This window comes from Oenanthe melanoleuca, chromosome Z (assembly GCF_029582105.1).
Source record: "Oenanthe melanoleuca isolate GR-GAL-2019-014 chromosome Z, OMel1.0, whole genome shotgun sequence".
NCBI lineage: Eukaryota > Metazoa > Chordata > Aves > Passeriformes > Muscicapidae > Oenanthe > Oenanthe melanoleuca.
Window position 1 is genome coordinate 34,033,472 of NC_079362.1, and position 21,038 is coordinate 34,054,509.

Genomic DNA, 21,038 nt, shown 5'->3' on the forward strand with positions numbered 1-21,038 from the left:
TTGGGTTTGTGAAAAACAGACACACTGAAAGTCATTCTTCTTAACCTCTGACTTGACTCGAGAAGAAATGCAGGGGCCTAGCAACAATGACACAAAGAACTGGCATTTCCTGTAGCTCCAAGACAGTATTTTTCACTTGGTTTTGGCTGACTTAGTTTCTTGTTTGCAGAAAGATATTACAAAGAGGTTTCTAAGAGTATGCAGGAAGTTATTTAATTTTTGTATTACTTCTGCTCTGTTCTGTCGAGGAGTTCTTGTATTTGTTTTGGGCCTTTTGGTGGTTTCTTGGCTTTGGTTTCTTGGTTTGGGTTCTCCCCCCCCCTCCCTCCCCCAACTTTTCTGAATAAAAAAGCCTGACTTCATTGAAGTGACATTGAGGAATCACTTACATTGAAAATCTCAGGAACTTGTGACATTTAAAAAAATTAATAGCTTTTTTCTAAACTTTTAATATTACTATTGCAAATTTTTAGGTAGTTACCAAGAGAAAATCATGCTAGCTGTTCAATTTGAAACAGTCTTTCGTGGTAATGGTTGAACACTATTGCCACCTGGCAGCTACTCAGCGTCTGTGAAATGACTGGGTCATCTAAGCGTGCTTTGTACCACAAGTGTTGCCAAATGAGAGTATGAACTTAATAGCAGACTGAGCTCAGGAGCCAAAATCTAAATTATCTGGGAGCTGGGGAAATGGGAGTAGCAGTGTGAAGAGGAAATCAGTCATGTTACAGATCAAGAGAGAAAACAGCTAAACCATGGCCTGTTTCAGCATGAGAATAAAATAAAGTGTTTGCTATATTGAAAATTGTAAAAGTGGTAACAATGCCTGAGAACGTTCTGTTTTGAACTTTTCCCTTAAGGTAAGCCACATTTTAAATGGCATTATTTTATATACACTTCTGCTTCCAGACACTGACTCTTGTGTGCAGACCAACTTGCTCATGGACTGGCACCTGAGAAACTGCTGTGCAGCAACTGCTTGCACAGCATTATTTTACATTTATCATTGATATAAATTATTTCTGTCTAGTATATTAAGTAAGCTGGATATTTTACTCCTTTAGATCATAATACTGATTCTGCTTTTAAAACACATAAATTAGATTAATAATTTCCTAGGCATTAATAAAATACAAAACATGCAGTCAGAAACACAACCAAAATACTCCACAAACACTGCATATAGACTACAGTTCAATGTTTGTTAATTATATGGTGTAATATTTAATTACAGTATTTTATGTAATGCTCAGTATCAGATGTTTTGTGGAAAATAAACATTCAATGTTAAAATACAGTTGTAGCATTTAGTGGTCATTATTTTCTACAATTTACACCAGAATTAATGCAGATAAGTTGTTTAAAAAAAAATTCATGAATTCTGGCACAAAATTTGTTTCTTTACTTACCAGTAGCTATATTACTGAAATTGAGTTCTCATGAAAACTGGACTGAAATGATTGTGAGTTCCCACTTTTTCTGGAATTGAAAACCTAGGCCCTGTTGAAAGGTGCTATAAAGTCTTTCAGGAAGAAGCAGATCAGAGAATACAATATTAACACACCTGCTGGATGCACTTATGTGAGGGAAAACCAATCTGCTGTATATTCTACTGTGTATTTCCCTGAAATCACAGGGATTCCTGATCTTTTGTCAAGATGGATAAAATAGGTATTGTATTAGCCTAATTCTTGCCCCATTTGGAGCCCATTTTGCAGAGGTGTTTGGTTATATTTCCCAAGGATGGGACTTACTTTCTCTTGATTTTCAAGTTTGTGCTGTCGCTACAAGTGCTAATACTGCCACTACTGTCATAATGCTTTGAAACACCATTAATAATAATAGTAATAATAATAATAATACTAATAGTAATAATGACTAATACTACCTTCACTGAGGGTGCATTGACATCTCCCATGGGATATGAGGTTTCTGAATTTGGAGTGAGGTTTTAAAAGAGCAATATTTTTTACATAATCCATATAAATTTACTAATCTCCAGAATCATTGAGTCCAACTCCTGTTCCTTGCAGGCCTATCTAAAACATATGAATAAAGCATAAGGCAGAGACTTCTCTAATTACTTGTTGCAAATTAATTAAAGTAAAAAAAACTAATTTACTGAAAATATTACTTCGATATTACTGAGGAACAACACAAGCACTTTGAAATCTTGTTTTGGAAGGTGTGTGGACACTGCATGTAATTACAGACCATGTGGGTAAGGAGCTGAGTTTCAGAGCACTTTCAGTATGTTCAGTCATTTCAGCCACCACAAGGTGGTAGCATTTCTGAACATTACTCATACTGGCTTCCCTCTCTAGTACTTCAGTGCACAGATTTCTATAGAACAGCAGTAGCCTGATTTTTAATCACAGAATGACCCATCTACCCAGACAGGTTTTGATTATCTCTAAAGAACGAGACTCAACACCACGTTGAGCAACCTGCCCGACTCAGGTCACTCTCAGATAGTAAAAGAAACCCAACATTTTCCTGATGTTATTATTATTAATATTAACATATTAATGTTCAGAGGAACCTCCTGTGTTTCAGTATGTGCCCATTGCCTCTTGTTCTATCACTGGGCACTACTGATAATATCACAGCTCCACCCTCTGTACACACTGTGTTCACTCTACACACAGTGAGGTGATTCCCCTTGAGCTTTTTCTTCTCCAGACTAAACAGCCCCAGCTTGTTCAGCTTTTCCTCATAGGAAATACAGATCTTCACGCTGGTCTAAACTCTCCCCAGTACCTAAAATATTCTCCATGTGCTCACAACTAGATGCAGTGTTATTACATGTGTATCACTTAACATGGCTGAGGAAAGGGGAGAGAGTGCCTCCCCTGGCCTGCTGGCAAGCCTGCCCCTAGTGCAGCTCAGGACATAATTATTTTCTAATAGTAAGGATAATATTAGAGAGCTCGAAAAAGTCCAGAGAAAAGTCTGGTCCCTGATCTGACTTTATTCACACTTGAATATGTATTACAGTATGCTGTCTGTCCATTACTGTGGCCATTCTTCCTCACACTCTTCTGACATATTCAATTGTTTTCCAACATTGAGTCTTCAGAAAAAGTGAAAATAAAGAAGACTGCAAGGCAACAATTTTGCTCCTGGCTTCACAATTAAAAGCCAGCAGTTTATTCATCTGCAAATGTGAAGAACAAATTATGTCACACTTCACTCCACCTAAATGTGTTTATCCTTAATGCTTTCAAAACGCCTTAGAAAAGAAATTGCATCTCATTTATAGTTCAGTTCAAAATTGTATTTTGATTTCTGGTTTAAGGAACAAAAGATACTCTAATAATTTCCTCTCCATCAATGATGGAGCTACCCAGTATGTTTTTTAAGGCACCAGCATTTTTTTTGCTACCAGTACAAATGTCTTGATAAACTAGGGAAGCAGTAAGATGCAGAACATGTAAGGAACTAAATGCAATAAGGAAGGAATTGTACCTACTCAAGAGGAAAATAATTTATCAGCAACTTTGTGAATAGAAAGCTGCATTGGGTAGAGTGATCAAATCCAAGGACATGACTTCTAAAGTCAGCACATACAAACCAAGGCTGTTTATTCTCCAGCAGGCTCCACAAAGCAAGTGCCCGCTGAGGTTACCCTGGGTATGATGCACAATGGCCAAGATGATTTGAGACCTGCACAAAACCTGGTTCTTTCTGCAAGTCTGAGAGCTTCCAGAATAGTGTGGAGCACAGAGGGGAATTCAGCTATGTTTGCATTCCTCCATGAAGATACAACCAAAAATGCTGACAAGTAATTTCAATTAGCTCTGGCAGCAACAGTGTGTACCACCCACCTAATCAAGCATGGCAGCTGGCTCTGGAAGTGCCAGTCTCTTCCTACTAATGATAAAGTTTTCAAACCTGAGTGTTTTGAGTTGCACCTTTATCATATATACAAACAACAGTGAAGTCCTCAAAAAGGACTTCATTTGCATATGGGTCTCCCTTCTCTCTCCCCTGGGCCTGCAAAGGCAGAGTATGCATAGAAGTATCTCTGGGTGAAGAGCTCTCAATGCCCAGTGAACCAAACTGTACTTTCAAGGTCAGGAGAACTGGGCATTGTGAAACACTTTCATACACCAGTCTAATTCTTAGACTACTGAGGAGGCTGTGAAAAAATGTTGTTCAAAGTTGTTTAAAAAAAAATTATCTCAGACGTGCCCTATGCTATGCTTCTAGCCACTGTATTGCTTGTTACGGAATTACTTGAGAACATTTTACTGTACTTCAAAGAAGGCAGTCATCCAGCCATGATCAGCATTCACAGGAAACCATATTTCACAGGAATCAGTTGCATATGTTGCTCTCACAAGCTGTATGTGTTGATGAAATAAGTATCAGGTATATACTTTATTTACTTTTTAATTTCTTTTAAACTGAAGACATAGCAGATTACTTATTTTGGCTTCTCCCTACCCTATGTTTTGTATTTTTGTTAAAAAACAGGAGGAATTTTATCTTAGGACTAAAAGTAATCTCCTCTGTATGCAGCAATAAGGTCCAGGTGACCTGCCAACACTCAAGATATGTAAGGTTATTGTGGTAAGAATAGAAACAGATTGCAAAGTCAGGTATTTTTCCATACACTTTCATCTGCTTCACGGTTCAAAGCCTTCAGTCACCTCCCAGTGTTAATCTTTCTTTCATGTTTTTTCTTTCTCCTTTGGTACTTTCCGTAATGGTATCAGACTTCGTCATCTTGTCTGGTTTTTTGCATTGTTTCTTTCTTGTATCAGCAAACACCCAGCTGAAAACAGTATCAGTAACATCTCTTCATTTGTTATTTCAAATCTGATGACTTCGCTTTTTGTTTTGGACAAGACATGCATTCAATTTTGAAAATGATATTACTTAAGAAACATATTTTCATAAAGGCATTTTGTCATGGACTGTACAAAAGCCTTAAACAAATTACAATAGCTGAATCTTAGTGTTTAAACCAGAGTCAAATCACCATTACAGAAATTAATGCCAAGTATTAGAATAAGAATTTTTAGTACTGGAAAGCTTTTAGATACATAATATGGTAACCCATGTCACAGATAGGTGTGAAACAGCAGTCAATTAAGAAAACCCTTAAAGAAATTCAGGGATGGAACATTTCATATGCAGACCACCATATTTTTAGCAATAGGTAAAAAGTCCTATAAAAGACAAAAAAAATCCTTCACAAATTAACAATTTCAACAATAAATAAGGGAGGTCAGTAATTTCTCTATTCAAAGCCTGGAAGGCTTTTAGGAGTGAGGATACCAGGACTTCAATCTGCTAATAATGCTGAGGGTTGTTTTGACATCTGGAGAAGGAGGGTGATGTATACTTGCTTTCCCCATTCCAGGAGCACAAAAAATCACCTCTGGAAAGAAATTCAGAAGTAAATTTTTTAATATGTGAATATATGAACTATTAATAATATAGTATAAAATAACAGGAGTATTTACATAAGTGTCTACACATACCACAAATGATTCAGTCTTATCAGCTTAATGCTGCCTTGTGTTTAGCTTACGCATCAGAAGGACAGAAAGACACAGCCACAATTTGAATGCAAGCAAACTATTTGGCAAAGACATGCCATTTTTCTCCAGAAACTTCTAGAATGCATACTTCTAAGACTTAGAGCTTATTGTTGCCACTGGTCACTTTTATCTATATAACACCTCAGTACTGGTCAGATTCTGTGGTCTGTCCTGCTCAGCAGCTGAATACATTTCCCATCATCAGTGTTCCTGCCCAAGTTGGGTCATGCACAGAACAGTCCTGCAGCCTCCAGAGAATCCTTGTATTTGGGCTGATGTGCAGCACCATAAATTCATTATTCTACTTTACCCTGTACATGATTTAACTTGCACATGAACCATGACTGCTTATGAATAAATCTGTTCTTTTTTGAGTTGAAAAGCAAGTAAAATATTCAAAATGTTCGCTGGGAGATAAACTCAGAGAATATTACATAAGGGAGGGAAGGTGTTAAAAGAAAAACCTGCCCTCCCACTTATTCCTCTAGAAGATCTGAAGTACTATATCTAATATCCAGCCACAAGTATCTGGAGTCTTTGACAGCTAAACAGCACAGGCATCTAAAAGCCTTGCAGACCCAGAAACCTGAGAAGCTTTTAACCTGTGGAGATATTAGGCAGTGCAGGAACTCCAAGCCTCAAGCAGGTAAAAAAATTACCAGAAAACAGGCTAATGTTAAAAAAGTTCAGACAACTAGAGGGTTGCATGACATTCTAATCTCCATTCTGTGTGCTGATTTCAAAACATTCTAACGGTTTTATATGGCACTGCTAATTTTATCTGGCATTGCCAATGTTCCCTCAGGTCTAAAAACAATTGTTACTCTGTTTTCTTTGCTTGGACTAGATTAACCATAAAATTTTACACATGCCAAAAAAGTTTGACTTCTTCCAAAGCTTTCTACGAGGAGGGTTTTAAAACAGTTACAGAAATCATATGAGAATTCTCTTACTGTTGGCATATTATACAGAATGTGTTATTTTAAGTCAAAAGCAACACAAATACAGGTGGTTTCAAAAGCTTTAAAGAAAAAAATGTATCTTAGAAGCAGCAAAATATATTTATGTTGAGAAGAAAAAAATGAAAATATTCCTTTTCCTCTTGTTAAATAAAAAATAGAGGCTGTTTTGAAGAGTACCAATATTTTACCACATGCATCATGATTAAACTTTGACAGTCAAAGGAAGCTGCTGGGAATATATTAATGTCCTTCACACACAAAAGAGAGAAATAAGGGTGAGCAAATTTCCAAGTTGATCTGTTGATACTTAAATATACTGAAATAGTATAAATAAAAGATTTTAAAGTTTTAAGATGAGGGATCTTCCCTTAATTGAAGATAGGCTAATCCCAAACAGACATAAAGAAAAACCTTTCAAAGTAAAATGGTTGATATTTCTTTACTTTACTAAAGCCTTTATTCAAGAATCATATTTATACTATCCTTAGAGGTCCTACAGGTACATCTACATACAAATTTTGAAACTCGTCAAGTCAAAGAGAAAGGTTAATGTGAATTTTAAACTGATCCATGGTATGCAGATTTAACACTTTAAAAATTTAAAAATATGGGGATATTTTAAATATTGGAGTGTGTTTTATGCTGGATAATGCTTGCATTAGTATTTGTTTTAGCAACTTTTTTGTTATTTTTCCTTGAGTTTCATTTTTGCTTGGAGTATTTACTTGAATTTTATCAAATTCAATGTAATTCACCAAAGACTTCTTTCAAAAGCCTTAAAAGAATGTATTTCAATTAAATCATGTTGGTATTCAGTATTGTAAATAACTACTTACACAGTTATTTTTAAACTAGATCACCCTGGAGTGTGGAGTAATGAGTAAAGCAGTGTTTATAAAGTCATTCATAGCCTTCTAAATACCAGGAATCTGATAGCAAAACGGCTCCTATTACTTTTTTTACCACACAGGTATATTGTCATATTAATTTGTCCTCCACATAGCAATTAAAAACAAAACATTTTCTGAAAGCAACACTGTCATCAAGTTTAGAAGTCTTCCAAAATAACCATTTTTTTTTCATTTTTTTTCTTGACCATTATAAAAATAACTATTGCCATATGAAGTTTTGGGCCTGTTTCATAACAGATACTGATTTTGTGTTAGATATTGTCTATGTCTTAGAGTTCACACATTTCTACATATGGTGACAGTTGTAGCTCTTGAAATAAAAGTGCTGAAGAAATGTAGGTTATGTTCTAAACCAATCTCCAACATAGGCTGGTTCTTCCTTTTTAAGGCACATAATATCCTACAGTCCTGACTTTAAATTATAAACAGAAATGCAAGGATTAGCAGTACAATTCTTCCTACTCTGACAAAAACTATTATTATTCACTTGTACAGAACAGATTATATAGAACTCTTGCTCTGCGTAGAAGCTTATTTTCTATATACTTTTTCTTCCTGTTAGTTGGACAGCTACATTTCCTTGCCACACAGATATGAACAATACATTTGCATTTTATGTAGATTACTGTAAAGGGAATCCTTATCAAAAAACTTCAGTGCTTTTATCTCTGGACATAAAGAAAAAGAAAGCCAAAACCTTAGCATGGACCTACATACCTGAATTAGAAAATCAAGAAAACAAGAAAATAATAATGAGGAAAACAACCAATATCAATATCAATGAACTAGGAGTGTCACCATATTGAGACAAAAATTTTAAATATATGATATTGTCAAGGACACAATGTCCTGGTTTGAAGAACAGGTACTTGCCAAGAAAGGCAGAAACTCCTCCCGAGATGGAAAATGTAAAGCCTCTCCCTCTTGATTATTCTAATTTTTGAATCAGGGACTCTCAGGCATAGATAAGGGGGGGAGGAATAACAGCTCTTTACTTATATATCTAACCAGACAAAGAAAAAGAGCAGCAGCTATGAAAATTAACAACAAGCAGAATAAATAACTCAGTTCCAGTCCCCTTCTGGCTGCAGACACTCTGCCTGCACTCGGTCCCAGTGGTGGAGAGCGGAGCAGGGCCCGCGCAGCTGCGGAGGCGGCAGGCGGGAGCGGGGGGGAGGCGGCAGCGCCATGTCCCAGATGGGAGAAGGGTGGAGGAAGGATTCCCCACTCACCGTGTGTGTCCTGTGTATGGACACACCGTGTGCTTGGCTGTGTGCTCGGAGGTAGCAGGCTGAAGCGGAGAAGACGTCAGAGCAGGGTCCCACAGCAGAGAGCCTGGCTCCCCACGTGGGGCTGGTGCATGGGCTGGAAGCCCCCAGACAACTTCTGCAACCCTGCTGGCGAGCAAAAAAAGGGAGACAGCTCCTGCCCATCCCTTTGTCTTGAGCCATGAAGAGCTTTGTGTAGCCTGGCAGGCTTTCTTAGCATAAGAATGGGAAAAGTTCTCCAGAGAGAAGAGAAAAAAAAGTAAGGGAACCAACCCCAATCCCCAACACACAATAAAAATGAATAGAGTTAGATAACCTTAACACAAGTACCACTTCCATTACAAAACCTCCTAATCATTCTATATTTTGCCTTGAAGCCTGAGACATTTTTAACAAAAAAGGCTTTCAGAGACAGAGATGCTTCCACAGCCTTACAGTGGGGTTTGTGAAGAAACATGGTAGGGATGATGATATGTGTCTTATTCTGCTTCTGAGTGCTAGAGACAGTAAATTAACATTTGGAGTCTGCCTGTTGGGATGAGAAAATAATTTTATTTAGCAGTAATTCTATATTATCTTCTGCCAAACCTGTCAAATGGCTCTTCTACACTTGCAGCAGTATTTAGCAATTTCAACTGACAATACCTTAAAAATAAGCTTTGTGTAGAAAAACTGTTTAAAAATAACAGAACTGTTCATTGTGGAATCCTTAACAGAGAAGCATGTTTAATGGCTGATCCTTTGCCTAGATTATATTTAGGGATACCTCACACATAATTTTTCTGGTTTTAAAATTTCAAGGAGATGACTCTGGAATTTTTAACTAAAAATTACTGTGGAAACCTTCTTCAAGATACTTCACTAACTACTAGTTTGTGAATATGGTATTTGCAAAGCACACAAATGAAATAATTTAGTTATTAAATAAACATAAAGATGGAGTAACCAAATTGTGAGTACACTCAAAACTACTTTAGAAAAGGATTTTTAGCCACTTCCAGACACAGCCCTTTTCACATTTCAAGGCAAGAGCCTAAAATGAATAATAAGGCACAAAAGACTTTCAGAAAAAATGATGCAAATGAATACTTTATTTCTGAAATATATAAGCATAGTAAAGACTTCTGAGCTTTAATTTCAGTTGAACAAATAGTCAGTATGAAATTTGGAATAACTGTCAGGCCTTATGGCATGTGGTTTCTTTCCTTACCACCACTGCCCTTCCTTGAGTTCTCACAATGCTAAGAGCCTATACCCAACATTTGGAAAGCAATGTAATGCTGAGGGACAGGGCACAGGAAAGCAGGCAGGATGTGCAGCCCATCATTGGCCTCTCTGTCCTTCCTACTGCACCTTTCCCCTTGTTTATCTTCATTCTTTCTCGCCCCCATTGTCAGAAGATGCCTGGAAAAAAAAAAAAAAAAAAAAAAGGAAAAAAAAAAAAAAAAAGATAAAAAGAAAAAAAAAAAAAAAAAGGGCTAACACCCCCACCCCACCTCCAGCTCTTGTTTTAACCTGCTTTAACAGGTGAGAGGTCTTCACTGAGCTACTAACAGAAAAGAATGCATGATAGAAGAGACTAATTGCCATGCCTGAGCCTGTGCTGTCTAGGCAGAATGCTGTAGTCACTGCCGTCACAGAAGTGAAACTCTTCTGCAGTTTGTGTTTTTTCTTGCTCCAGAAATGCAATTGTCTGCTTTGATCATTACACAAGCTAGTCAGGCAAAGACTTTCCTGTCTCAGCATAATGTTGCAATTGAGAAAGCAACTTGTAAGGTGATTTGCCTGCACTGTTAGTTTTCAGTTATTAAGGTTTGCAGACACATGGAAATGTAGGAAGGCATATTAACAACAAATTATTCCAGTGAGACCATTTTGGCTGGTCATTTTTGTACATGGTTTGATGATCAGCTGACCTTGAGAAATCTTCCAGAATTCATTTTCCTTTCAGTAGAAAGTAGATCTCACTACCTTTTAAAGTTATTTTCAATGCTGTTGACATGGTAGGACCTGAGCAAACAGCATTCTAGTGGAGAGAAGACAAAACAGGATTATCCTGTCATTTCCTAACTACTAACTATTTCCTGACTACTAACTCATGCTGCATGTGGTCTGTTAACGCCATTGTAACAAGACTATGAAGCTGCAGAATAGCCAATAGGCCAATTGTTATTAGGTGGTTAAGGAACTAGTGTACAACACAGACTACTGATCTAGATTTCAGCGAATCATTTATTTAAAAAATGCTGCTTGCAAACAGCCATATCCTTAAAAATTTCTTTCTCAACACAATTTTGTTTTCTTGCCATGAAATCATTTTGCAACAAGATCATTCATATAGATTTAAGAAGTTATTCAACTCCATCCAGATGAAGTTTTTGGCAAGAAAACTCCTTCCAGAAATAAAAGCATAGTTATTTACTCACATAATGCTGAGTTTAAAATGCCTATACTTGCCTTGTGGTTACCATGTTCTTTTTTCTTTTATTACCAGACTAGTATTTGAAGATACCTACATACTTACCTCCTCATTTTTAAGATAACCACTTAATAACACAGACTCACCCCAGGCAGTTAGAAACTAAGAAAATGGCCAATTTGTCTGAAATGTTCATGGCTTAAATCTTACAAACACCATAAAATGATACATACAAAAGATATTTTCTTTGCATGTAGTGGAGACTATATCACATAAATGTAAAGTTAATGATATTAAAGTATGTGATTTTGTCAGCTTATTTGTTCCTCATTAACTTTTTTCCTACATTTGTTCCCCATTAGCCTTATGAGGTTTATCAGTCAAGGTGATTGAAAATGACAGATTTCATCTGCAGTTCATATGACAAGTTCCTTGATTGAATATAAAAGGGTTGGTTTTTTTTTCAGAAATACTTCTCAGAAAACTGCAAAAGATATGAGGCTCTATCAGCTTCTTAGAACCTGCAAGACTCAAGTAACAGCTAGTGACATAAATTTGCCCTAATGGTTCAAACCAGCAATTACTTGGGATATTCTCCCCTCCACCCAAAGGCTCCAAAGGGTCTAAGTTCAGGGCTAGGCAGCCACACTGACCTGAGCTGTTCTACCCTGTGGATGGACACTGCTGTATCATTGTCTCTAGTCCAACTCTGGCCTCATCGCCTACCCTGGACCTGATCCATTATCACGCCTTGTCTGGAACTTCTGGCAGCTCCTATATTGAAGTACCCCAGATCTCGTGCATTCAGGAGCAGCCAGACTGCCCTGTGGTCAGGGAGGGAGCTTTTGCCTGTGTCAGGGGCATCCTCAGCACCTGTTTTGTTCCTCAGGCTGCTGAGTAGCTCTGCTATTGCTGCTATGTATAATGGAGCCACAGGAATAGGAAAAGGAATAAGTTTTATCTCCATCATCTCTCAAAGTAAGTTGCCTTGTGGAGGGCAAAAGGGGGAAAAAAGAGAACCATAAGGAGCATGTTAAACATTGCTCCAAGCAAGCAAAATCTGTATGTGCCAGAAACGGTTATTAGCTGTGTTAGTAGCACAACAACACACCAACTCAATCCATCAAACTTAATACAAGATCACTGTGATTGACAATCACATTGAACAGGGTTTACGTAAAAGATACTTGAGGAATGAGTCTCTTGCACCACAAAATGACTGTGGTTTCAGGATTCAGAAATACTTAAACATGTGCAGAGAAGTACAAGTACCTGTAAATCTTAAATACTTTAAATTCTTTTCTCCCTCTCCTGTTTTAAGTTGCTTCTTGGGCTTTCAAGAGAGTCATTTTCCCTCTTCATTTCCATACCACAGAAAAGGAACACGACAAGAAATCTAAGAAAATGAGTGAAAGCTTTTGCTACTGAATTTTAAAAAGTCAGTATTTTAGTATATAGCCCAGTTACACCAGATAGCAAAGTATTTCTGAAAATATTGTTCCATATAGAAGACCTAACTTCTTAAAAAATAGAGACAGTATCATAAATAGTAGTACAAGTACAGGGAAGTACTTGTTACAAGAAGAGGTCACAGAAATTAACTTTTATACTGGCTAACATTGATAATACTATCGTCATGGTCATCAGATAAAATTTCAAATACAATCAAAGCACAAAACAATGAAAGCACAGATAAAGGGCAGATGTCCTCTGGCATACTGTTAAACTGTGTTGCAAACATGAAAGCTCAGAAAGCAGAGGCAAGTTGAAAACTATCTTATGCGTGCCTGAAGGCACAGAAAGCAAACACCCTGTTCTAATCCTTTGAAAGATGAGTTCAGCAGCCCTTTCACCTAGAAATTCAGCATGATAATGAAAACACTGAATACTTCCAACTGGTACTTACTGAAAACACCCTGATCTGAGAGTTGTTTACTTTAAAAAATTTCTTTTAAATTAAAATTTAAAAGCCTAGCACATACCTACAAAGCAGAAGCAAACAATGAATATGGATATGGATATGGATATGGATATGGATATGGATATGGTAGGCATATTGCTCAAATATGATTTCTTAGAGACAGTTACATATTGTTGAAGTTTTGCTCGTGGCTTTCATGCCTCTTCTGTTCTATGCTGTTTTGACATAGGCCAACATGCCAGAAAATTTCCCTGACAGTCACTGGAACATTTCTTCTAGACTCTTATGTCATCCTACTCCAAGCCAGCTAAGGTTATGTAAAATAATGCTTTTGTTACTTGACATGAAAAGAACAACAAATTGGGATACTTGCTCTGCAGTGCTAGTCTAGAACCATTTTAAGAATAACAAAAAAAATCAAGGCATATAACTTCCAAAAAATTTTAAGCTATTTTCAAATCACCCATAACATGAGTCAAATTAAACTAGAGGTCAACAAATTATCTATTAAAAAATGTGAAAATGATGGCACTTCATACTGAGGAGAAGTCTGTTTCCTTCTCTATTTCAATTCGTGTCCTGTCTGGGATTTCTCCATGCTTTCATATCTTCTTGTTTACCTTACACCTGAGATGGCACCAGAATATCCTTTATAAAGGATTTATACTCAGATTCTACTTTTCATCTGGCTCTTATTTCATCTTGCTGTGTGAATGATGGCCTGTCCTTTAGAGCCATGTAAAGTATGCATCCCTTTGACAGGTCAGTGCCGTGTTTTATACCTGATGAGCAAGGCAAGAGCTAAGGAATGAGTAAAGTCAAAACAGCTGTTTTGAGATCATCAGACTACAATGTGAAATCCTTCTATATAATTCTATATATTTCATATCAAATGTACAAACTGATAGCTTGCTCAATTCACATCACTTCCGGATGACAGTAGGATAGGACTGAACCCCAGGTCTATCTCTTCAGGACCAAGAGGCTCACTGTTGTGAACTCATTCCATCAGCAGTCCACAAAGTTATTCTAGGACTTAGAAAATTTTAATATTTCAGTATGCTTCTTTGGAAGCTTTTGGCTAAATTTTACTAGGGTGCTAGTATATATGGCTCCTAGTACAAACATATTTTCATGAATTCAGGCAGAACTACAAATTTACCTGTACAGCCTATTCAAAGCTAATTAAAATGATAAATAAAATTGGGGGGAGGGTTTAAAATTATTTATTATATTAATAATAAAGCTTAGTGTTAATAAAATGTCATGTGCTAGACATGATATTTCTCTACATCTTTGAAAGGTTGCCACAAGTCCGTAGTGTTGACATGCTGTAAGTGAATGACTTGAGGCAAGGCGCTGTATCTAAGTATCTCAAATTAATGTCCTCACACAATTACAGAATAAGCAAGCATTCCAAAATATTATAAAAGTTAAATTTTCATTTCCTATGGATTTGAATCCTAAATGCTTTTATATGATGAAAAACTTCCATAATGTTTGGTCTGTGCCGTGAAAAAAACTTTAAACTTTACCTCCTCAGGTCTCTGTAATAGTTGTAGTATTACTACACTATTCATTCCCCAAATTCCAAAGGGACATTATTACTCAAGAGTTAGTTTTGTATGGCTGTTTCATCATTATGACTTGCTTACTGGCCACCCAGACATCAGATTCTGGTTTGCTTATTACTTGTTCAATTTCAGACTAAAGATTTTAGACTTTGCTAGACATATGCTTCACAGCTAACCTCTGGTTATTATTAAATTATCAGACACAATTACTTGGACTTTAATGGGAATGGAATTGAAAAATGAGATGTGAAGATCAGGAAATTGCATTTTCATTTTAATTTAATCTTCTGGATTATATTTTAAAATAGAATATATATTTTAAAATAGAATATATATACTATTAATATATTTATGTAATATAAATATAAAAAAGGAATAATTCAATAGTGGTGGACAATCTGCAAGACAATATCCAGAATATGATGCAGTTTTCTTCCTCTTCCATATTACAGTATTCTGACACTCTGAAAAGCCAGGAATGTATCTTTAAGTCATAGGTTTTATTCTTGAAAAAATTTCTATTTAATCTCTTTCTGTTGTAAATTTCAAAACTTTTATTTCAGATTTTAAAAAGTCACTACTTTAAAATTACTTTAATAAGAAATTAGAATATAGCTGACACTTCAGAATTTACCTCATTAGGTAAATTCTGAAGGGGACCCAAAAACTCCATACATCAAAAAAATCTTATTTAAAATAGCTTCCCTCTCCGTCCCCCAAGTTGATACTTATGTCAATAAAATAGTCCAAGCAAATTCCCATAGGCATATTAGCCAGCTTCAGAGTTAATAAAATGTATGTACAGCACCATATTGTGCTATTTGGATATTAAAAGGTTCAATATGTCAAAATGGTAACATTTTTTTAGGTTTTTTACACTGCAGATGTGTTTCTGTAATCAGGACATGTTTTCTTGCAATATTGAGATTTTGGTACAGGGAAATACTTTATCTAACCACATTTAAAAAAAAAAAAAAAAAAAGAAACAAAAACTTCTCACATATGAGTTCCACCAGTGAAAAATTAAACTCCTTTATATTTCACTATTGGGTCATAGCACACTCTCAGGCATCAAAATGTTTTCTGTTGAAATGAAATTGAGCAGGATAATTACAGCCTACTAAATAATTCAGGACTCAGTGGTTTGTCTGTGGTATGGGTTTATGTGTTCTACATAATGTCAAAAGTAAATTAGATTCCAGCTTATGACATTTAAAAAGAATTCAATGAACAGGTAATTTTTCACTATACTTTTGGGGTTTTATTTACTTTAAAACAAATATCACTACATTTAAAATATGACAATTTTCTAGAGGGTTTTTTTTTGAGTTAACCTTTGGAATAGTTTTAATTAAGGTTTCTTCACAATATGGATGTACCACTTGCAACTACATGCTATATTACTAATTTTATTCTCATAATAAGATATGTCTCTTTTCCTAGACAACTATTTTTTCCAACAATTTATTCAATGCATATGGCAACTCATGTTCTCCTAACCATTGATGTTACACACAACCCATGCATGCAGATAATTGTACCTTAACTGCTGATATTAACTAGTTAACATGAAAAAAAATTAATTTGAGCCATTCAAATTCTATGCTGTTTACTTTAAAAAAATTAACTAATGTGCATGTATTTCCATGGGATAAAGAAACAAAGCTATAGAGAGCAAAAATTTTGTAGGTGAATTTAACTAATTCCTAACCCACCTCCTAACTTTAGGTGCTAGACCAGCTACCACTTCACTTAGGATAGAATAGAAACATCAGATTCTCGTGTCTTAATCTATAGTTGCTTGTGTAACCATCAAATCAAGGGACTAAGAGGGATTTAAGGTGTAAAGTTAGGCATGTGGCTTGACTAAATAACCCTGTTTGGGGATGTTGTAAGGGATTTATCCCATATCCCAAAGGAATTCTGCCTTAAGCAGGGTTTGAATCCAATTCCAGCGTGGCTTCACCTGAGTTATGTGACTTTTCCATTACCTATTGATATTTCTTGGCTCATCTTATCAATTTTTATAACAGACCAGAAAACTACTGGAAAATAACTCATGCATTAGAGAATTGTCCTGTCTCCCTTCAGGAGGATATAAGAAATAAGTTATTGTTCATGTTTACAAGTACCTTGGATACTGAGTAGGGAGGATCAATATAATTTCTATGTAGAATTAACAGGAAAAGGGACAATTCAGAGACCAGAAACCTACAATTTTGCTTTGAAACTGCATATTTCAGAATACCAGAGTTTTTATGTTAAGGTCTAGCTCATCATTTCAGGTTTTGGGGATTAGCAGCACTGATAACATCTAAGATATAAAATTTTTCCTCTCTTTCTTCTCGTGACTTGTGCTGACACACTAATCATTAGTCACTTTAGTAAATACAATGTTGCCTGGCTGATTTTTAGCCCAGAGCACACTATATTTAAAATATGTGTCTCTTATCCACAGCCCATTCTGTATTTATCTTACTTTTGTACTCTATCAATTATCTATTTATTTTCCTCTCACTCCCATCCATATGCCCAGAGCTTTTCATTGACCTGACCTGCTGTGACTTCTGCTTTCTCTCTGCCTTCTTCAAAGCAAACAGGAGTATCTGGCAACCTCTATCTTCCTTCAAATCAATACATAAATATGCATCTTCCTTACAAGTCACGGCATTTTCCCTTATTCATTATTTATGCGCATTTCTGTAGCAACAGAACAGCCAAACTCCAGCCAGTCAAACACCTACAGCCAGTTTTGTATGTTAAGCACAGGTTAATGCAGCATTTAATCTACCTATTAGTTACTTTGAAGACATTTTAAATTTCTAGCCCTTTAAGTTATCTCCACCTAAGAAAAGTAAGTTGGAACACTGTATTCTCACAGAACGTCTTTCAGGAAGAAGGGATTTTCACCAGCTGACAAACTCAATACTTCTTTCTGTAAATGTGCACTTAGCTAGCACAGAATATACACATCCACTGCCCTTTCCAAGTAAGGAACACTACAGTATCAATAAAAACCTGTCAGCTACTGACAGGTTCTTCTTTAAAGCGGCGTGAAATCTACTCATAATCTAGTTTTGCACTATTAAACTTGCCGGGGCTGGCTTGAATTTGTTTTCAATGCATGTCCAGCTAGCATTCGTATACCAGACTGTCCCGGTTTAGGGCAAAATTTGGGAGGAAACCTCCGACTGGGGTGCCTCTAGTCACCCCAGGACACAGACCTGTGTCTATGCATTCTTAATCTAATCAAGCCTCGAATTTAGTGGTAAAACAGAAAGAAACAGTGCTAGAGAGAGTCGGGAACACAGCTCCATTCTCCAGGTGCCTGCTCCTCTCCGCTCCTGTGGGGCCGAGGGCGGGGCCGAGCTCCGGCGGGTCCCGGGTCCCGGGCCCGGCAGAACCCAGCGGGGCCGAGCTCCCGGGTCCCGGGCCCGGCGGGACCCAGCGGGGCCGAGCTCCCGGGCCCGGCGGGTCCCGGCGGAACCCAGCGGGGCCGAGCTCCCGGGTCCCGGGTCCGGCGGGACCCAGCGGGCCGAGCTCCCGGGCCCGGCGGGGCGGGGCGGGCCCGGCCGGCGGGAGCCACCTGCCCCCAGCGCCCGCCCCCGCCCTCCGCGGGGCCGCGCCCGGAGCTCCGAACCGCCGCCTCGGCCCGGGGCGAGGCTTCCTGCGCTCGGCCGCCGCCGCCTTCCCCGGGAGCCAACCCCGGGCCGAGGGCTTGGGCGGGAGGGAGATCGCGCCTTATGCAACCGGCTCAGGGAGCGGCGGCCGCCGCCTCGCCGACAGCAGCAGCAGCCGCAGCAGCGGGCGGGCGCTGTCCGTGAGTGCCGGGGCCGAGGGGGAGAAGGTGTCCGGCCTCCGCCGTGCGCGGGCCGCGCAGGCACTCCCGCCCCGCTCCCCCGGGCCGCCCGCAGGTGCGGCGAGCCTGAGGCGGGCGGGCGCTCCGGCCGTGCCGGGGCTGCCTGAGGCGGGCGCCGTCCGTGCTCCCTGTCTCTATAGCTCCTGAGCGGTGTTGGCCCGGGCGTCCCGCTGCGGAGGAGGAGAGGGCGGGAAGAGCCTCAGCCCCTGCCGGCCTTCGCCTCCTCGCCCTGCCCGGCCGTGTGCCCGGCTGCCCGGCTGCGGGGAGATGCGTGGCTGGGACGACCTGTACCCGCTCCCAGTGCCGCCCTCCTGGGTACCGGGGGCTGCCGTCGGGATTCTTTCCTTGCACTTCATCCAGAAACTCCTCTTCCCCTACTTCTGGGCCGACCTGAGATACCTGCTCAAAGTGTTCACCTATGGGCTGAGGATGGAGATGTACCGGCTGCAAGGGAGGGTTGTCACCGTCCTGGACAAGTTCGTGAAGCTGGCGGAGAAGCAGCCCCACAAACCGTTCCTCATCTACGAAGGGACCGTTCACAGCTACAGGGATGTGGACCGGAGGAGTAACAGGATAGCGCAGGTCTTCCTGCAGCACGAGGCTCTGAAGAAGGGAGACACGGTGGCCTTGCTGATGGGGAACGAGCCAGACTTCATCCACGTGTGGTTCGGACTGGCCAAGCTGGGCTGCGTGGTGGCGTTCCTCAACTTCAATGTCCGCTTCAGATCTCTCCTGCACTGTGTCAGTAGCTGTGAGCCCAAGATACTGGTTGTGGGAGCAGGTAGGGTATGCTCCTCATTCCTACATCCAAAGCCTTTAATGTTACATCCTCACACATATCTGACCCTCCAGATAGTTTATTGGAACCTGATTTACAGATGTGAAAGAAACACAGGGCTGGAGGGGACTTGAAGATTTTATAAAGCTTTAGCCTCTCAGGCAGAATCAATTGTATCCATGCTTTGTGAAAAACCATTTAACCTTTTCTTAAAAAATGTGTATTGCAGGAGAGTTTTCATCATCTAAGTACAGCCTGTTCCAAGTGCTTAATTGCTTCAGTAAAAGCTTAAAGGGGTCTAAAAGCATTAAAATGATCTGTTAAGAATACTTTTCCATTACTTCTCAAATAGTCAAATTTAATCTTATTTAAGTAGTGTACTTTATTCTCCTGTACTATCTCCCTGTCTTTCTACTGATCAAACACACTGCAAAATTGGAAGGTCTAAGCCTGGACTGTACAGCCTCTGGTGCTTAGCTATTTGCAGAGGTACGACAATTTTCCAGGAATAAAGTTTTTGGAGTACAGTACATAGGAGTTTGATAATAACAAACTTGGTATTGGATTGTAGAAGAAATTGCTGTGTTTGAATAGGGATGGTACTGTGTGCGGTGCAACCTTCTGGAGTATTAAATTTTTATTAAATGCTACAAAATAATTTAAAATTTGTATGTTCAAATTTGGCTTAGTCAGATAGACGTATAAACTGAAGACAGATCCAAAACATAAATTTTCCATAGCATTTATGATCAAGTGAAAGTGAGCCTGCGAGGCTCAAAGACCACACAGAAGCTTGACACTTGATTGGAAAAAAATATATCAAAATATTGCATATTAATGTTGTCCCTCCTCTCTAAAAGTATTGTTTCAGCTCTCCTTTGCCTTTTTTCTGTTGCACATCTTCTTGTTATGCTCCTGTTACACAAGTTGTGGGGGCTTACACCCAAATGATAGAATTTTCTTCCATCTGTTCTCTGCTGCTATGAAGTTGTGTTTTCAAAAATGCATTTAAGATTTTTCCCTTGCACACTTTAAAATTATAAATCTTGTCATTCTGATTCTGTATGGTTTGCTGGTTGAAGATGTTTGGTAATTAAAACAAACCAATGAAACAAAAGCAAATTTAAATATAATCCAAATACATGATAACAAGACTTCTGAACTGACAGCTTTTCATTTTGCCTTCTTACTTAATTTTAAAAAAATCTTGTTTAGCTCCTTTTTATGAGTAGATACTTTAGAGTGAATGATTTGAGGAAGGGAATGAATCTTCAGGAACTTCCTGATCGTTGACTGTGGCGAGGGAGAAACTTTGAATCTAAGCTTGTGTCTGAGGGAAGGTTTTTTTTAAAAAAAGCGTTTATAGAGCAGGGCTAGGAACAATGTTTCTTCACTCTTAATCTGCTACCAGCTGCAGATAGTAAGAGCAACTGTGTTGTACTAGGTTCTTCTGGGATTCTGCCTCTGTTCGCAAGGGAAGACCTCTGTGCAGACAGAAATACCAACAAATTAATCTCTTGGCTGGTATTTTACCTTTTGGTCTTCTTACTGTATTAATGGCTTTTAGTGTTTGCTGTAAGTCTGTCAGTCCCATAAGTCTTCTCAGTATTTTTCTTCAGACTTATAGGCTTCTTTATTTAAAAAAAAAAAAAAAAAAAAAAAAAAAAAAGCTGAAAAGCTGTAAAAGGAGTTAAAGTTGTTCCAAAGGAGTCCAGATTTAGCAACTGGAAGTTTATACACAGACCAGTGATTGTGAGGCCTAACTTATACCACTCTTGAAAAAAACATATTGTA

General features: G+C 38.5%; 1 protein-coding gene across 3 annotated transcripts in view; it reads left to right on the plus strand.

Moving 5' to 3' along the window:
- The window catches only part of SLC27A6 (solute carrier family 27 member 6), a 139,752-nt gene that overhangs the window by 85,853 nt on the left and 32,861 nt on the right, over positions 1-21,038 (plus strand). Inside the window, exon 1 of one of the 3 annotated variants that reach the window (XM_056514659.1) lies at positions 18,463-19,247. The exons of the other annotated variants lie outside the window; for them this stretch is intronic. Coding sequence (XP_056370634.1) covers positions 18,734-19,247 — 514 coding nt within the window. The 5' untranslated portion in view covers positions 18,463-18,733. Of the gene's footprint in view, positions 1-18,462; positions 19,248-21,038 lie in introns of those variants that run through there. 3 annotated transcript variants of the gene reach the window in all.